This window comes from Mustela nigripes, chromosome 11 (genome assembly GCF_022355385.1).
Source record: "Mustela nigripes isolate SB6536 chromosome 11, MUSNIG.SB6536, whole genome shotgun sequence".
NCBI classification, from domain to species: domain Eukaryota; kingdom Metazoa; phylum Chordata; class Mammalia; order Carnivora; family Mustelidae; genus Mustela; species Mustela nigripes.
This window is the reverse complement of record NC_081567.1, coordinates 6896220-6915792: the sequence shown is the minus strand read 5'-3', so window position 1 is coordinate 6915792 and position 19573 is coordinate 6896220. Positions and strand designations below refer to the sequence as shown.

Sequence of the window (19573 nt, the reverse complement as noted above, 5' to 3'; positions counted from 1 at the left end):
CCTTTCTCAAGGTGCTGTATTTCTGCTCCAGCCCACCTGGATCCTTTCTAGTTCTTCAAACTGAGATAGCCTCCATACCTTGTCTCTGAGGATACCTTGCTCTCCCTCTCTACCTCTGTGCATATGTAAAAGTTTTCTTTTCCTCTTGGTTCTGCTGAAAAATAGTCGAATTCTTCAAAAAGAAGCTTTATCGGGAATAAATAGAGGAAAAAGTAAAAGAAACCTTAAAGATATACATCTATGTATTTACAAAGAACAAATTATTTATCTGTGTATTTATTTATTTGTGTATTTAAAGATTTTATTTCTTTATTTGACAGAGAGAGCACAAGTAGACAGGGCAGCAGGCGGAGGGAGAGGAGAAGCAGGCTCCCTGATGAGCAGGGAACCCGATGCAGGGCTCGATCCCAGAACCCTGGATTCATGCCCTGAGGTGAAGGCAGGTGCTTAACCGACTGAGCCACCCAGGGGACCCACAAATCATTTATGTTATGCTAGATAACAGTTGTCTTCAAACTGAGTTGCTTCCACAGCTCCTTTTTTCTGGGCATCAGTTCAAAGTTTTTGTCATTTAGCCTGGGATGAGTTTATGTTGTTGCTATGACTAGTTCTGGTGAAACTGAGAATCTCTTCTTTTTTTCTTTTTTAAAGATTTTTATTATTTATTCAACAGAGAGATAAAGAGCACAAGTAGGCAGAGTGGTAGGCAGAAGGAGAGGGAGAAGCAGGCTCCCCACTGAGCAGGGAGCCTGATACAGTGCTTGATCCCATGATGCTGGGTTCATGTTGCTTGGCAAGAGCAGGAAAAGGTCGGGAAATTGGTTTCATCCAGGGAAATCACACAAGTAAGTAAATTCATTGGGGATAAGGAGAAACGAGCTTCTCATTGTTGAAGGAGTTACAGATAATGGAAAAGGGAAGACTAGAACAGACCTTGAGGTGTTGGCCTGGAATTGAAGGGATAAACAGAGTTATTTTATAACGTTAAAAAGGAGCAGTTCAGGGGTGCCTGGGTGGCTCAGTGGGTTAAGCCTCTGCCTTTGGCTCAGGTCATGATCCCAGGGTCTTGGGATCGAGCCCCGCATCAGGCTCTCTGCTCAGCAGGGAGCCTGCTTCCTCCTCTCTCTCTCTGCCTGCCTCTCTGTCTCCTTGTGATCTCTTTCTCTCTGTCAAATAAAAAAAAAAAAAAAAGGAGCAGCCCACCAACCCATCAAGAGGACATAACAGACCTGTTTATGCACCTAATCGCAGAGTTTCAATATATGCGAAGTAAAAACTTACGAAACTTCAGATAAAAATAGACAGATTCAGGGGCACCTGGGTGGCTCAGTGGGTTAAGCCTCTGTCTTCGGCTCAGGTCATGATCTCAGGGTCCTGGGATTGAGACCCGCATTGGGCTCTCTGCTGAGCAGGGAGCCTATTTCCCCTTCTTTCTCTGTCTGCCTCTCTGCCTACTTGTGGTCTCTGTCTGTCGAATAGATAAATAAAATATTTTTAAAAAATAGACAGATTCACAATTAGAAATTTCAGCATCTCTTCATCCATAATTGAAAGTATAAGTCATCTACAATGTTGACTCTCCACTCCATTAACCTGTTATGAGTGGTGGCTTTTCAATGTAGGGTGATTGGGCCTGCTGGGACACTGAAGGGGTGATATCTCGTATAGGAAGGGACTGTCAGTTATCTATAACACACCTTTTTCTAAGAACAGAACCTCTAAGCCAGGACTTTTTTGTTTTTCTAGGGAAAAACAAAATTCAGAAAAACAAAATTCAGCCTGCAACCTGCTTTGGCAGCGTGCTAGCAATGTCACATGATTCTGTAAATTTTACAGTAGTAAAATATTTTGACCTCCATCTGTTAAGGTCATGTACCTATTACAACTTCCCCCATGTCAGGTGATATTGGAGGGGTAGATCACAGGCATTTTCCTAGAGCCTGTTAAGAGAAATTTGAGTGGAGGAACAATTTAGTTTTGATGTAATGTGATTTGCAGTCATTCTTGGGTATAGCTAAGTTGTAGCTAATTGTCTCGGTATAGGAATGGCTTCCAGGACTACTTCTCCCCACACTGTGCCAACCCAGCATCACGACACAAAGAAGCAGCCAGAAATCCTCTCATGGTATGAATGCTTCCTGTGACCCCCAGCACCAATAGTGGAGGTACTGGAGGAGAAACAAAATTAGAAACAGCATATTGCAAGATGGCCGACACACCTCCAGAGACTGAATCCCCATCACAGGTGGAAATAAAATAGGGGTGACCCCAGCTTTGTTGGTACATGACAGCTGTCTCAGATACTTCTCCTCAGACCTCTCCTTGTATCTTATTAGCCAGAACTGAGAAACTCTCAAGAACACTGGGGAAGTGTAGGGGCGCCTGGGTGGCTCAGACACTTAAGCATCTGCCTTCGGCTTGGGTCATGATCCCAGGAGTCTGGGGGTGAAGCCCCACATTGGGCTCCTTTCTCAATGGGGAGCCTGCTTCTCTCCACTCCTGTTCTCTCTATCTGTCTGTCTCTCTCTCAAATAAAATCTTAAAAAAGAAAGAAAGAAAGAAAAGCTTGCATTGCATTTAAAAAAGAAGGTTAAGTGTGGAATGTGACTGTTGAGACCGGCTCAAGCTAGTAATAATACCCCACATGATAATAGCATAGCTCATTTGGCTGTATTATGTCCCAAATAAAAATGGGGTATTGGATAGGCAACCAACAGTGTCTGTCACAAACACCCTCCCTGAGTCTAGACCTAGGGAAACCTGCCTGAAAGAGAGCCCAGATCTGCACAAGAGACACACTCCTACAGCATCGCTGTCTCACATACACATGCCCTGAGAGTTTAGAATGAAGGAATACAGAGAACAAGGAAGAAGGGCCTTCAGGGCCAACGGGACTCCCAAACTATCACTGCGCCAGACCCGCAACCACCAAAGTTAGAAAATGATAGCAAAATCCCATTCCTCTGAGCAGTGAGCCCAAGAAACAATGTTCCCAGAGCCTAATACAATTCAACCTCTGGTTTTGGCAAAGAACAAAGCTGGGTTTCAGAGGTAGCTGAAGGCAAGTCAGTAGGCAGAGAAGACAAAAGCTTCTTGGTTTCAGCCTCACCAGAGGCTGGTCTGCACTGATTGTCTGAAGTCCACAACCTATGAACTTGAATTCTGCTGGGACATTTCCCGCACTGAGGGTGACTGTCCTGTGCATATTCTAGCAGGAAGGAAAAAACCACGTCTGCCTGTTTCTTCCTCTTCCAGACAGTAGGGTGTGGGACATTCTGAAAAATGTGGAAATGCGTAATAGCAAAACCGTCATCGTCAGATCTTACTGGAAGGGTCCATCTTCCCCAGATCATGTATGTTTGAAACATCTCAATTTCCTGTTCTCCTTTAAGTTCCACGGTCCTGATATCCAACTGCTGTGTAAGGTGTGGGTTCTGTAAATGACCAACCTTGAGAAATATAGCAAAACCCACAGACATATGGTTTTAAACATGAGTTGGTATCTGCATACGTGTTTGGTGGTGACTGAGACACCAGCTTTGGTTCAGAAGCAACCTGAGGTAGGGCAGGTAAGAGAACTAGGTCTGGTGGGCTGACCATGCCTTCCCAGAAGAAAGGTGAAGACACACGAATGTCTGACAGGTTCTTCTTTCTCTACCCACAGATCTTGTACATCAGAGTTTCCTGGCGTGATGGCACCGTTCCTCTGCCCCCACAGCCCCACCCAGCCTGCAAGTCTTCTGGCTCTTTCCTCCAGGAGCTCTCGGACCTGACCCATCTTCTGCACTGGCCTCCTACCCCAGGAGATGGAGGGAACCTTTTGTCCTCTACCAGTCCCCAGACCTCCACTTACCACCTGAGGGGACCTTCCCAGACCAGTTACACCCTGGGCGGCTACCTGGAGGCCATTCTTGTCGCCAGAGACCACCAGGGCAGGCCCAAGACCCATGGTGGGGATCTGTTTCGGGCACAGCTCCTGAGTCCCTACCTGAAGGCAGGAGTCCCTGGGGATATCCAGGATCTGGAGAACGGCACCTACCTGTTGACCTTCCCCCTACTCTGGGCTGGACAGGTCCAGGTGCAAGTGCGGCTGATCCACTCCAGTGAGGCCGTTGGGGTCCTGCGGGGAATCTGGAGAGACCAGTGGGCCACGGTCGATTTCACGGGCTATTTTCGAGGACCCACAGGACATGAAGAAATTGTGACTTGCAATGTGAACCCCCTACTAACTGGGGAAGAAGAATCCACCTGTCACTACAGGGATGAAGACACTGGTGAGCTCTGGTTCTGTGCTCGGCCTCCCACCCTGCCCTGCGACTCGCTGGTGGGCCATTCAAGTGGACATTATTGGAATGTGACCACACCACACGAGGAGGCCCTGCTGGCGTGGTAAGAAACCCAGCATCATCTGGGATATCTGTCCCCCACCCCCAAACCCTGGTCCCTGTGATTTTTCTGCCCCAGCTACCTTTATTCATAAAGCTATGAATCTGTCCCCTTCTATCAAACATGTTTCCTGCTGTGGGCCAGGTCTCCTAGTAACTGCTGGCTACTTTCATGCAATGGTTGGCATCGCTGCCCTCTCCAAATTTTCAGTGAAGAGACTCATGGCTTTTGAAAACCCACAGTGTGATGAGTACTTAAGTGTAATATTCACAGAGTGAGGTGAGGGCACGGACAAGGGGGACCCCACCTGGTAGGTCAGGCAGGTGGCAACTTAGCTAAGCTTCAAGGAGAACCAGGGACCTCTGGCAAAAGAAAAGCATTCCAGGCCTCACTGCTCTTCTGAGGGCTCTTGGGAGGAGAGAAGTGGTGCTGAAATCACCAGCATGTGTGGTCAGGGAGTATGGAGGAGAGATGTGACCTCCCCGAGTGAGAGGGGAGCAGAGCCTGCAGCCTGGAAGCTGGGGAGGGCTGAGAACTGTCCTCAGTCTTGGGGGAGCAAGGCTCCCTGGGGAGAGAGGGAAGACATGGCTCACTGTGAGCCTTACTGTCCCTGAGATCTAAGGCATGGTGGGTGGGGACAGAGAGATCCCAAGGAGGAGAGGGGTATTTTGAGAGACCCCAAGAAAGAGGGAGGCATTTTTTTAAGGCAGGAGACATGGGCATCTGGTCCCCAGCAGGGAGAATCGGAGATGGAGGCAAAAACAGGGTCCCAGAAGAAGGCAGGGGTGCGGGGACACCCTCACTGAGTGCGGGGAGAGAAGAGCCAGAGGTGTTTGCGGCGAGGGCTGGCAGCTGGGATGCGTGCTGTTCCGTGGCCCCAAGGAGCACGGAAGTTCTCACGGGCTGCCATGAGGTGAGCCAAGCTGGAGATGCCCGAGCTACGGGGGTGCCTGCTGGCCCCACAAGATGCTCGTCTCTGGGAGGCTCTCGGGAGCTCAGACTGGGGAATTCCCACTAACACTGACTTCCTGGCATGAGAATTTAGTGCCAAGAAACCTTGGTCTTTCCAGACCAATTCTTATGCTCCCTTTGGTCAGAAAAGGAGAACCACACACCCTTTCTGCATTGGTCGATTAAAAGTAATTCTAAGATGAAATTACAGGAACCATCTCGGGATGGCGCTCGGGGTACAGCCCAGGAGTCTCTGGAGGGAGAGTGTGTGGGTTCCGATCCCGGCTCCACCTGCTCCGACTTGCCAGCTTCCATCTGTGTGACCTCTGGGAAGTCACTTAACCTCTCTGTTCTCTCATCCGTAGAGGGGAATAATAATAGAACTTCCCTCAGAGGCTTGTGGTAAAGAACAAATAAATGAATGTGTGTAAAGTGCTTGGAACAGGGACAGCATATAGCGGCTCTGATGGCTCTTACAATCGTGTCCCAAGTATTTTGCTGCTGTCGAGTGGCCCCTGCTCTGTCGGACATTGTCCAAAGGCCTGGAGGTTCTGGGGATGGGAGAGCAGGGCAGAAGTGGCCCCGTCCCGCGGGAGCCCCAGTGTGCTGATAGAAGACGGGCGTTAAAGAGATAACCACACGTGTACACATGTGGCATATGTGTAGTTGACATGCACTTGCAGCTCCAAGGTCAGGTGTTTTCTTTACATCAACTTTAATCCCATCTGAGGACCCCTGCAGCTGGGCTGGTGGCAAGAGCTCCCTCACCTAAGGTCTTGCAAAGAAACTGACACCTTGGCCATCTGGGATCCTTCCTTGGCCCTCTGGTCACCCCAAGGTGCCCACTGTCCAGACTTGTGTAACCTTGGGGTCTGCTGGGAGAGCAGCCAACCTCACCTGGGTCCAGTTTGGGACCATCCTTCACCTGCTTCCGGAAGCTTTTGCCTCTAGAGGGCGCTAGAGCCCTGACGTTCAAGGAAGGCCATCCACAGGCATTTTTCTAGATTGTAGGAATATTCTCAACCCTTTCTCCCCAGAAGCAAATTCTTCTCTCCTCCTCAGACACAGCCCTTCAGGCAGTCCGTTCCTTCATTCAGCAAATGCAAGCTGAGCACGTCTGCCTGCATGGGCCTGCTGGAGGCACTGGAAAGGCAACCACGTGTACGCTGCTCCCGTAAAGCTTCCTTACGACAGGAGGGAGGGTCAGAAACAGTGAACATGGCAATACCCAAGTAGTGTATAGAATGTTAGAAGGAGATACGGGAGCACCTGGGTGGCTCAGTTGGTTAAGCAGCTGCCTTCAGCTCAGGTCATGATCCTGCAGTCCTGGAATCGAGTCCCGCATCGGGCTCCCAGCTCCATGGGGAGGCTGCTTCTCCTTCTGGCCTCTCCTTTCAAGCTTTCTCTCTCAAATAAATAAATACAAACTTTTTTTTTTTTTTTTAAAAGAAGGAGATACAGGCTGGGGGAAATTAAAATACACAGGAGGTGAGGATTAGGAGTATGGTGGGTTGTATGGTTAGGAGTATGGTTGCAATGTTAAATAGGGGGTCAGGGTAGACTTCATTAAGAAGGTGACACCTGAGCCAAGACTTGAAGGGGATGAGACCCAGGCTATACCCGAGAGAAGAGGTTCGAGGCAGAGGAAATGCCGGGGTGTGCCTGGTGTGTCTAAGGAACAGCAAGGAAGTCCAATAACTGAGAAGGGGCAGGGGAAGACCAGTAGCATTAAGGGAAGGACATGGCATGACCAGGAAGGGCTCTGTAGGCAACGTAATTTTGGGTGTAAGTGAAAAGGGAGTCACTTGCAGGATTTTGAGCAGAAGATAGGCACCCTGATCACATTTTTTTTTTTTAAGATTTTATTTATTTGTCAGAGAGAGAGAGAGAGCGCGCAAGCACAGGCAGAGAGAGTGGCAGGCAGAGTCAGAGGGAGAAGCAGGCTCCCCGCGGAGCAAGGAGCCCGATGTCGGACTCGATCCCAGGATGCTGGGATCATGACCTGAGCCGAAGGCAACTGCTCAACCAACTGAGCCACCCAAGCGTCCCCCCTGATCACATTTTTAAAGGGTCTCTCAGACAGTTGTTTTGAGGATGGATTGCAGGTTAAGGGAGAATCAGCGAGACTGAAAGGTGGGAGACCTTTGCTTCAGGTGGCGGTAGTCAAGGTGTCTAAAGTGATTCATTTCTGGGTATACTCTGAAGGCAGTACCTATAGGATGTCCTGAGAGAACATGGAACGTGCCAAAAAGTGAGAGCTCACAGATGAGTGTGGGGTCTGGGGCCTGCTCACGTGGAAGGACAGTTGCCATCATCTGGAGTGAGAAAGTGGCAGGTGGGGTGTAGGGGGTTGGAGAGGGGGAGTTTGGTCATGTGTATTAGACACCAAGTGGGGATGTTGAACAAATGACTAGACTCACAAACTTGGAATTCGGCAGAGAAGACTGGGCTGGAGATCTTGGTTGAGTGAGACCACCAAGGGAGGGAGTGTGATCTCGAAAGAGGAACCAAGGGCTGTGGCTGGAGCCTGGGAAGAAGGGGCTCCCACAACAGGCTACTTAGTAGGGGAGGGAGAGGTCCCAGGGACCAGGGGGCAACTGCTGGCTTGATGATGGTCAGGGAGAATCCAACAGGAGGGGGCTCAGTGAGACCACGAGGAGAGTCAGCACTTCTTGCAAAAAACGTTCCAAGCCTATGAATCATGGGTTTTGTTTGTTTGTTTGTTTGTTTGTTTGTTGTTGTTGTTCTTTGTTGTTGTTGTTTTTAAGAGAGCTCCATGCCTGGTGGAGGGGGAGCATAATCTTAAGCAGGCTCCACCACACTCAGCGCAGAGCCTGAATCAGGGCTTAGTCTCATGACCTTGAGATCATGCCCTGAGCTGAAATCAAGAGTTGGATACTTAACGGATGGAGCCACCCAGGCGCCCTGAATCATGCTTTTAATTTCCTGTACTTCTGTGATGCTTTGACACCTTGCAGCCTTGTAGACCAAGGAGGGGTGGCCACTGCCCAGGTTAGCTAGCTCCTGGAGAGAGCAAACAACCTGCCTTCAGCACAACCCCCCACTCCTAAGTGCACACCACCACCCTGCCTCCTTTTCTCCGGCTCTTACAGTCCAAGCCAACACCCCCGGCCGGTGAGGGCCTGTACTGACGATTAGAATCTCCCTCTATAGCCCAGAGCCTGCTGACATTACTCAAAGGATCCAATCCTAACTCCCCCCACCCCACCCCACCCGCTGCCTGCCCTTCCTTTCCTGCTCCTTCCTATGAAAATCACAACAAAGGTTTTGCCCTCTGCCCCTGCTCCCTCTGCCCCTGACTGACCCTGGTGCTTCTCTGTGTGCCCCTGCCTCTCAGGAACTCTGGGTAATCCCTTATCTTTCTCATGGCATCATCTCCTGATCCGTTGGCCTCCGCAATACCTAAATAAAACCAAAATCCTGGGTACTTTGTAAAACAGCTCTGCTTTCGGCACTGACGGAATCCCCAAGGCAAAGAACCCGGGTCCCTGGATCCCTGAACTCAGCTTCCAATCCTCTCCTGGCCCCAGACCCGCACTGTCTCCCAGAAGCCCTGACACTGGACAGATGCTCTTGACATTGAGGACATCCTTTCGTCCAAGAAGCCCCATGTCACTTCAGCCCAGGATTCCTTCCCATCACACATTCCCATTAAGGGCTCCCCTCTCGCCAATTGGTTTCTCTTCAGGAATGTGACAGACAAGGTCCTCCCTCAGGGTATTTCTCCAATCTGGGTGGCCAAGGAGAGCAACAAGAGTCTGGGTAAGTGACACCGGGGCTTGCAGAAAAGGCAGCACTTCTTCCGTGCCCGTGGCTTTGGACTCTTCTGTACCCCCAGATTGCTTTGCTTACAAATAATTATTTACAGTTGTGTCCCCTCAACAACCGTGCCGCCCTGGGATCCCGGGCCCGAGGCCCTCTGGCTTCTACCACCGAGCTGTGTGGCACTCCCTGTCCTGCTCTGGCCGCTCCTTCTCCACCGCTGTCAGCATCCTGGGCTGCCTGGCTGGCCGCATCGTCCACATGATGGGGGATTCCACGCTCCGGCAGTGGTGGGAGTACCTGCGGGACACCGTGCCCTGTGAGTGGCCGTGAGGGGAGCGGGGGGCTCCTTGGAGGAGAGAAGAGCCAGGGCTTTGAGAAGGCACAGAAGATTTCAGGACAAGGACCTGAAGGATCCCTGGGGAAGCACCAGATGCCTGGGTTTGGGGCAGAAACAGGGATGGAGAACAGGATGCCCAGTTACACATAATCTCAACAATTAGGTTGATGATGGGAGGCTCTCACAGGAGGGGGAATGGGTTTGAAGAATGATGAATACATAACCCCATAACCCTCACCGGAAGTGAGGATTTGCTGGGGGGCGGGCAGTAGATACTGAAGGAATCGAGTTCCAACTTAAGAAAAATATTGTAGGGAAACCAGGGACTTATCTTGTGACACTGGGGAGACGCTGAATGTTTGCAGAGTTTTCAGTTTGCTGGATTGATTGGATTGAAAAAGGAAAGTCCAAAGACCAGTTCCTCGTTAGGGGAGGTCAGTATGCAGGCCGGGGTCAGCAGTCCAGGAACCACCACCCTGAAGGAACCGACAGCTTGTTGACTGATTGCTTCTAGAGAGGGGGGAGGTGCCCAGGTAACTAGGGGTAACGGGAAACGGACTCAGAATGGGAGTTCCTGGCGGGCCTGACTAGATGTGGGAGCAAGAAGCAGCAGTGCGAGGCGATGGTGTCTTTATTTTATATTCTTCACATTGGGTTGAACAGGTGAGGAGGGGTCTTCCGGGGAGGGTGTGCATGACGCTTTTGAACACGGGATTGGAACTGAATGGAGATGTCTGAGCCTCAGATAGAGTTTCATGTTTATTCCCCGGAGGAGAAAAGTTAAAAGAGGTGAGTGTCGTGCAAGCGGAGTCCCGTCAGAGCCTCCACGTTGTGTGCACAGATCCTACCCTGTAACGTGACATGGGTTATCGAGGATGCTTGACTGGGGAGTGGGGGCAACATGACAGCCGAGGAAAGAAGGAACATCAGCACCAAACCTTACCTCCCCTCCCTGTCCCGCCATCACCCCAGAGAAGCGTGCAGAGCCCACAGGGCACAAGAGGGATGTGAGCCGCCGTTTGCTTACAGAAGTCCTAAAAGCACCCACTGCTCCCACCTAGAGGCCTTAAGGTCTGTGGGATGTCATGTACCCTTCTGCTGCAGGAACCGAAGGCCCTTGCCTCCCAGGCAGATTAGCCTGGGTGAAGCCCCTTCCTTTGGGGGAAAAAAAGGGCTCCAGTTCCAACTAATCTGATGTGTAAGCAACGTCAAGTGACCCCTGCCCCCCCCGGGTCACTTTGGGACAATTATGCGCATGGCAGGTGGAGCAGGTGACTTTCCTAAGCAGGAGATGTCTCTAGAGATGAACAGAAGCTCGAGTCAGAAAGTGGGGAAAACCAGATCCTCTGCTAGCCGATGTGGCACCTTCCTGTGAGATAGAAAAAGGGACCCCTGTGCCCACAGAGCCCTGAAACACAAGGTTGGGCCAACAGGCAGGGACTGTGTGCAGAGAAAGGAGGGCCTTTCCCTGCAGGTGCATCTGGCTCTCTATCAGGGCACACAGTTGAGGGGACAGACCAGATGTCAGGAGCCTCTGGCCCCCAGCTGGCCACCGTTGCACAAGGACAGAAACCGGACAGCCTTGACTGTCTCACCTAGGGTAAGGCTTCATCCAGGGCTGGCCGAAGGGAGCTGATGGGTGAATCCGAGTTGAAGTGCTGGGTCAGAGGGGAGACCGCAGAGAGTGACCACACACACTGCTAAGAAAGGCGGGGGGCAGCCAAAGGAACATCGACGAGACAAAATGCTCCAGGGGGCCAGGGAGGCCCAGGACCCCGAAGAGGTCTGGGGTCTTGGAAACCGGGAGGTCACTGGCGATCTTACAGATTAGGGAGAGCACAACCTGCTGCTAAGGCCAGAAGCGACTTGAGTCCTAAGAGGAAAGTGATGCTAGATCTTTTGTGTTTTTAAATGAGGAAGTACAGGCCCAGATTAACCCCTAAGCCTCCTCTTGTCCTCCCCACAGCTCTGAAGCCTGTGGATCTACATGCCACGTATCACACGGGGCCCCTGATGGCCGTGGAGACCACTCGGGACATCGTGCTGCACTGGCGGGCCCACAGCTGGCCCCTGCGCTCCCTGCGCACACCGGTGGCCTCCCTGCACTCTGTGGCGCGGGAACTGGGGGGCCTGGCCGGGGGCCCCCACACCGTGGTGGTGCTGGGCCTGGGCGCCCATTTCACCACGTTTCCCCCGTCTGTCTTTGTGCAACGCCTCGCAGGGATCAGGGCGGCGGTGGCAGCGCTGCTGGCCCGGGAGCCCCGCACTCTCGTGGTCATCAAGCTGGCCAACACCGGCTACAAGTCCGTGTATGGCAGTGACTGGTTCACCCTCCAGGTGAACCGGCTTCTCCGAGCTGCCTTTGCGGACCTCCGTGTGGCCTTTGTGGACGCCTGGGAGATGACCTCCAGTCTGGGCCTGCCCGACAGGATCCACCCAGGCCGGCTTATCGTCCGCAATGAAGTCAACGTCTTCCTGTCCTTGGTTTGTCCCCTTTGAGCGCTGCTGCGGGTCCTGGGCTGCGTGGACGGAGAAGCTGAGGGGATGATCAAGCCTGGACATCCTTCCCTTCAGCCGTCCTCAACTCTTCGCAGACTTTTCTCATGCCCAGGCCAGCAAGAATTGCGAGGGAAGCCTGGCAGTGGTCCAGCGACATCTGTCACATCCGTGCCTGCGAGGCTTGTCATTTTATGTGCCGGAGTCTCCATTTAGAGTGTCAGCGAGCCTTCCAAGTCAAACTTCAGTCAAACAAGAGATTACAGATAGGACCCGGCAATTCCACTGCTGGGTATTTATCTGAAGGAAAGGGAAACACGAACTCAGAAATGTATCTGTACCCCCGCCTTCACTGACGGCAGCTTTATTTACAACAGCCAAGACACGGAAGGAACCTGAGTGTCCACCAGTGGATAAATGAATAAAGGAAATGTGGCCTAGATGAGATGGAGAAGGACCCTGGGAACAAGGCCCTCCCTTTCCTGCAGTGCAGGAACCAAGGAGCAAACTCAGACCACTTCAAAATGATGCCAGACACGTGGTCGCCAAAATTGACTTTTCATTGACTTTCCTCCTCATTTTAATGCTAAAAACATGCCCAGAGGTGGAGACTCCTCATGCAAATGAAAGCCCAGGGTAGGAAGGAGCAGGTTGTGTCAGATGCAGATACCGCCCACTTTCCTGGGAGTCCCTGCTCCTGCCTGCCGGGCATCATTCCTTTTTCCCACCTCAGCCCCTTTAAAGCTTGCCCTGGCTGTTGTTGAGAGAGCCAGTGTGACACCTTACTCGTGACTGTGTCTCCCTTCAGCGGTACCTGCTGCCCCAAGAAAGCCTTGCCTGTACCTTTAAATTTGGGGTCCAGCCTTGGTTTCTACTGTAGCTGGGTACAAAGACCCAAGTCTGTATATAAGAGTCTGGTAACATATATACACAGTAAAATATTAATCAGCCATAAGAGAGAAAGAAATCGGGATGCCTGGGTGGCTCAGTTGTCAAGCATCTGCCTTTGGCTCAGACCGTGATCCCAGGGTGCTGGGATCGAGTCCCACATGGGGCTCCCAGCTTGGTGGGAGGCCTGCTTCTCCCTCTCCTACTCCCTCTGCTTGTGTTTCCTCTCTTCCTGTCAAATAAATAAAATCTTTTAAGGAAAGAAAGAAGGAAAAAAAATCCTGCCATTTGGAACAATGTGGTTGGCTTTTGAGGGCCTTATGCTCACTGAATACAACAGAGAAAGACAAATGATCTTACTTACATGTGGAATCTGGGGGGGTGGGGGTGGAGAAACTCATAAGGAGAACAAAGCAGTGGCTGCCAGAGGTGGGGAAGGGGCCACCATGGGTGGAGGAGGTCATGTTAGGGTCCGTGATCAAAGGATCAAGACTAATACAAATTGAAGATCAAGCAAAGCTTTATTTTGCGCCAAGCATGGAGAATCAAACCATCTGTCGCAGCCGCCTCTTACAGAGAGGGCGACTCCTCCCAGCCTCACAGACTAACTTTTATAGAGCAAAGGCCATGTGGTTGAGCCTTGCCACACACAGGTGGCCAATGAGATTGCAACATAGAGAGAAAGTTGCATAGTCATAGTAGGCCACACACCAATTGAATTACAATTCACCCCATAGTAGCTATTTGAACTAGACTTTCACCTTGGTCAGAATTGGCTCCCAAAAGGTGCCCGACAGCTACCACTCCTTGGTAGCTAGGGAGACAGTATGCACGCCCCACTGACTGGATGTCTCCATCTGGCCAGACTCATCCCTGCATTCGAGCTGTGTTATCTCCACCTCACCTCACCCACCCTTGTATTTGGGCTCTTTTATCAGGGACTGGTGGACCACATTTTACTGGTTTCCCAGACTTGCTTCTAAGTAAGTTCCTCTGGTTGGGGGAAGGGCAGGATCAGTTTAAGTTTTACTGCATAAACGACAAAATCCCTGTTTAACGGAGATGAAATCACTCTGGCTAAATAGGCTCTTACTTTCCTCCCTTTTCTTTGCATATTAGTCAAATCCTTGACTTGTCAGCCAGGTCTGTGTCCTCTTTTAATGGCTGCCAGACTGTTTTTAATGACTCCAGTATGATTTACCCAAAAACAGCATTCCTCTCCTAGGGCTATGCAGAGACCCCTTTTTCTAGAAATAGTATTTCAAGCCCTCCTCTATTTTGCAATTGTCTATATATCCCACCTATATTTGAACAATAGGAGCAACAATGAACTCAATGAACTCATTGTTTTTTGAGTCTTAGCTTTAGTCCATGATCTGTTGGGTCCATTGGCAGTGGCATCCATCCTGGGGTACATCCTCGTCCTCGGCTCATTTGACAAGACCCATGTGAATCCAGGCCCTGATGCCTTCTACTTTTCTTGCCATGGCCGTGGTCAGGATGACAGTAAATGGTCCCATCCAGTGAAGCTCCAAGTTTCCCACTCAGTGGCAGCATATCCAAACCAAGTCTCCGAGTTGGTAAGGGTGTGTTTCCACTTCTTTCTCTGTCTCAGTGTGGGCAGTTTGGAATACTTTTACATCTCTGTAAATTACAGACAGCTTAAGGAAAAGTTTCCCTAGTCTGGAAGAACAAACATTACAGAACGAGTAATTGTTTAAAATAAGACAAAACATTAAGAGACACAACATTACAATCTTTCGGTTCATCTAGCCCCATGCAACTAATTCTGGTTTAGTCTGAATGCAACTCTTACTTCTGGAAATTCTTACCCATTTCAGTTCCAGGATTTCAACATATCAAAGACCTGAATTTGTCCTGAAAGTCTCCCATATGAATTTCCTTTAAGGCGGAATTCATTTTACAAGAGAATTAAAACAATTAAAAATGACAAAAACTCAGAATAGATATGGTTAAATATCAACTGATGACCCTATCAAAACATTAAAACTTTAGGAAGTGTATAGAACCTCTAGAGTAGTTACAGCATTTACCCAATATAACCCAAGGTTTATCATTGGTTTAGCAGTACTTCCTGAGTAACTTAGCATATCAAGGAAAAGTCATATGAGTCAAAGAGATATCATTTATAATTCTGGGCAGGCAAACAGAAAACCATTTACAATCTTCTGAGAAACATCTCATCTCTAGTGAAGACTAAACATTAACCAATTGTGAACTGTTACAACAGAAATCTTAGAAGGCAAATTTATGAATCAGTTAAGCCCAAAACATGTTTACCAACAGATTTCAAAAGCACAAACCTGGTTCAAGCAACCAGCACTCTAGCATTTTATCCCATTTGGTTAAGACCTAGATGTCCAACAAATTTAATTCCATTTGTCAGCCAAGCAAAACTTTAACGTTTCAGGTTACCAAAGACTCTGAAAGCTCCTTTAACAATTAACCATTAAAACTTTGAGACAGACAATTAACCATTAGTTTTAGTCATCTCTTTGCTGACAGATGTCAACAAATAACACAAGCTTATTTGACCCTCAATAAACTTTGATTGAAGTTTCACATTTACTGCTGTTAACTCAAAAGACATGTTCATCCTAATTAAACCAACAAACTTAACTTAGTTCAAATACTGATTTACATTCCACCTGGGCCCACTCCACTTTGAATGTTTACCTGAGACATGGTGGGAAGGTCTGGAGTGGGGGGTGTTAGGTCCAGAGGGTGCTCTTCTTGCTCCTTGAGAGTGAAGAGGGAAGGAGTCGTGGTGCAGGAAGCACCGAGAATGGTCTAGAGGCCAGTTATGCAGGCCGCAGCCAAGTTGGGGCAGAAACAGAAGGGGGAGACAGAAGAACAAAGTGCCACCAGAAGGCAGAGAAAGGGTTACCAGGTTGAGAGCTCATCAGCTCCAACAGAGGAGCAGACGCCATGCTTTCCCACCAGCAAGGGGGAGGGGCTAGGCAGTCCACATCTGGCCAGAGAAGGCAAGAAATTTCCCCAAAACAAAGAGAGTTTTGGCAGCTGCTTGGGAATATTCCTTAAAGTCTCTGTCTCGAGTTAGACTAACCACAGTTATAGCCATTAACCAAGAAATAAGTAAGGGAGAAGCCCCACATCTATTTGGAGGAATGGAGAGATGAAAGTCAGAGTCCCCCTACTCTGCTTACCCCATTTCTTCAAACACAACAGACAACAGAAAGACAAGACAGAGACAACCGCAGACCCTGCGGCCCTTACCCAGAACCTCCTGCTGGTGGGGATTTTCTTGGTCCCCTACAAACATTCGACAGTGGGGATTTTCTTGGTCCCCTATAAATATAACAAGCAACACAACAGACAACAAAAAGACAAGACAGACAACCGCAGACCCAACAGCCGGTGGGGATTTTCTTGGTCCCCTGCAAAAACCCACTGGTGGGGATTTTCTCAGTCTCCCGACCACCTAGGGGGACTCGAACCCCCTGGCAATCTACCAGAGGAGGGATGGGGCATCCCCGCATCCACTCCAGCCTTAGGGAGCAATGCTGCATCCAACTTCTCTCCAGTGGGCTATACCCTGGAGCTCTGCAACCACACAGACAGACTGGATCTCACAGAATAAAATCTTGAGATCGTACCTCTGGAGGCTTTTTCCAGGAATTCTGATGCTGGCTCAGTCTGGTCGTTTGATCCCGGATGAGCCCCCAAATGTTAGGGTCCGTGATCAAAGGAGTGAGACTGATACAAAGTGAAGGTCAAGCAAAGCTTTATTTCCCACCAAGCATGGAGAATCAAACCAACCGGTTGGGGCCGCCTCTTACAGAGAGGGCGACCCCTCCCATCCTCACAGACTAACTTTTATTTTATTTTATTTTAAAATGTATTTATTTATTTGACAGGCAGAGATCACAAGCAGGCAGAGAGGCAGGCAGAGAGAGAGAGGGGGAAGCAGGCTCCCTGCCGAGCAGAGAGCCCGATGGGGGACTCGATCCCAGGACGATGGGATCATTACCTGAGCCAAAGGCACAGGCTTTAACCCACTGAGCCACCCAGGCACCCCACAGACTAACTTTTATAGAGCAAAGGCCATGTAGTTGAGCCTGGCCACACACAGGTGGCCAATGAGATTGTAACACACAGAGAAAGTCAACGAGATGTATTGTGATGATCGTTTGAAATAATAAAAATATCAAATCATTATGTTGTGTACCTGAAGCTAATACAGTACTATATGTCAATTATATTTTAATTCAAAAAATTAAAAGGAGTGTTTCTTGGGTTAGCCGTGTGATAGACTTTTCCCAAGACCTATTGGTGTTCTTAGACAAAGGAATGTTGTTAATTTGGCATTGCTGTCGATAAAAAAAAAAAAAAATACGTTATTTGGAATATTGCTGATAACAACATATTCAGTGCTTTTACTGAGAGAAAAGATAATTTTTACGACATAAATGTGTAATACTTGAAATTCCACATCTTTAGCGTCCTGCAAATATTGTCAACCTAAAACAGATCATCCAGGATCTTGTAATAATAATCAGTACTGTTGACTTTGTTTTGCTAACTTTTATTTGTGTAAAAACATATTTCTCAGCTCTGTATGAGGATGGTAGACTCCTCAGGGCAGAGAGATCTTATTGGGCAAACAGTCTCCATAAGGCATGGGGCTGTGGTTGTGCTCTGACCCGGGTCTCACCCAACCGATAGGCGCAAACCCACCATCCAGAAGGAAGGTGATTGGGCCCAGAGGGAACCTGACCACAGCCTGCAGGGCGCTGCCCTTCTGGCCTTAGGGACCCCAGGCGTCCCCACGTGACCGCATCTCCCCGCCCCCCAACAGGATCCAGACGCTGCTCCCATTGGCTGAGCACAAGGGGGCGTCTGTCGGTCAAACTGGGTACAGCAGATGCGCCTGGGGCTCAGGCCAGGGTAGGAGGGAGAATGGGCCCCACATCCCACCCGAGGTCGTGGGCCCTGCTTTGTTACAGGAAGCCCAACTCTGAGTAACGCCGCCTGTTTTGGTATCATCTCCACCTTTACTTTTTTTTTTTTTTTTTTTTTTTGGTAGATTTTTGTTTATTGTCAGAGACAGTGAGAGAGGGAACACAAGCAGGGGTAGTGGGAGACGGAGAAGCAGACATCCCGCTGAGCAGGGAGCCGGATGGGGGGCTCTGGGCTGATCCCAGGACCCTGAGATCATGACCTGAGCCAAAGGCAGAAGCTTAACCGACTGAGCCAGCCAGGCGCCCCATCCGCCTTTCCTTTTGAATCGGCTTTCCTAAGCAATTCATTAATCAGGCCGCGTCCCATCCCACAAGCAGAGATGATCCCCGTCTCTGCCTTCAGAAACGACATTCTCCAGTTTGTACCGAGAAACAGTGACTTTTGCTCAGACCAAAGTATTCCTTTTCTCCAGAGACCGCAAGTTAAAACCTTAAAAAGAAAAAATTCCTTTATCTCACAGGATTGGACTGAAAAGGAAAGGTAAACACAAGACTCGTCTTCCATGTCCATATCCTTGCCCCAGGGCAGTGGTTCTCAAACTTCAACAGTCTGGAGTGGTGCCCAAGACTTCATTTTCACAAGTTCCCACATGCGGCTGGTCTATACTGTGATATGAGGTACATGTGTGTGGATGTGAAGTAGGTCTAACTTTGTAAGGAATGGCTGAATATTTGCACCTCTGTGCATTCCCACCAGCAGTGGATAACACCCCCAGTTGCTCCACTTCCTTGTCAACACTTAGCATTGGCTGGTCTTTCAGTCTGAGCCATTTAACAGATATGTGATCTGATCTCACTGTGGTTTTCATTCACATTTCCCTAATGACTAATGTTGTGAGCTGTATGTTTTCTTTGACAAAGTGTCTCTTCAAATCTTTAGCTCATGTTTTCAATTGGAATTTTTTTCACAAATGTTGAGGGTTCTTTGTATATTTGGGATACAGATCCTTTGTGAGTTACATGATTTGCCAATATTTGCCAGTATCTCCCAGTGTGTAGTGTCTCCTTTCATTTTCTTGACAGCATCTTTTGAAGAACAGATTTCACTTTGAGGGGCTCCAATTTGTCAATATTTTCTTTAATACTTGCGGTGTTGAATCTAAGAAATCTGTACCTAACCCAAAGTCACAAAGATTTTCTCGTTTTTTTTTTTTTTCTTGACTTAAATAATTTAGGACTTCCATTTAGACTGATGATTCATTTTGAGTTAATTTTTGTAGATAGTGCAAAATATGAATTGAAGCTCATTTTTAAATGTAAATTTCCAGTTATTCAAAAGACTGATTTCTCCACTGAATTGCGTATGCATCTTTGTTAGAAATAAACTGACCCCAGAATTGTGGATCTCTTTCTTTACTCTGTTCTGTTCCATTGATCTATTTCTCTGTCTTGACATCAATACATTTTGATTACAGTAGCTTTATACTAAGTGTTAAAGTCAGGTAGTGTAAACTTTGTTCTTCATTTTCAGTTTTTAGCCATTCTAACTACTTTGAATTTCTATAGGAATTTTAGAATTGACTTGCCAATTTCCACAAAAGAGCCTGCTGAGATTTGGTTGGGATTGTGTTCTCTGTACATATGAATGGGGAGAGAATTGACATCTGAACGGTATTGAATACTGTTCATACATATGTATGACATCTCCATTCATTAATCTTTAATTTCTCTTAGTAACATGTTATATTTTTGTGTTCATATCTTACACATCTTCTCTTGTATATAT

At 48.7% G+C, this 19573-nt stretch overlaps 1 protein-coding gene across 1 annotated transcript; it reads left to right on the top strand.

Annotated features, from left to right (window-relative positions):
- Positions 1 to 3598: 3598 nt before the first annotated feature.
- Positions 3599 to 13066, top strand: LOC132027278 (NXPE family member 3-like). The gene is made up of 4 exons (XM_059416029.1): positions 3599 to 4389; positions 9047 to 9120; positions 9227 to 9439; positions 11427 to 13066. The coding sequence occupies exons 1-4, from the start codon at positions 3599 to 3601 to the stop codon at positions 11957 to 11959; spliced, it is 1611 nt and encodes a 536-aa protein (XP_059272012.1). The 3' UTR covers positions 11960 to 13066.
- The last annotated feature ends 6507 nt before the right edge of the window (positions 13067 to 19573 follow it).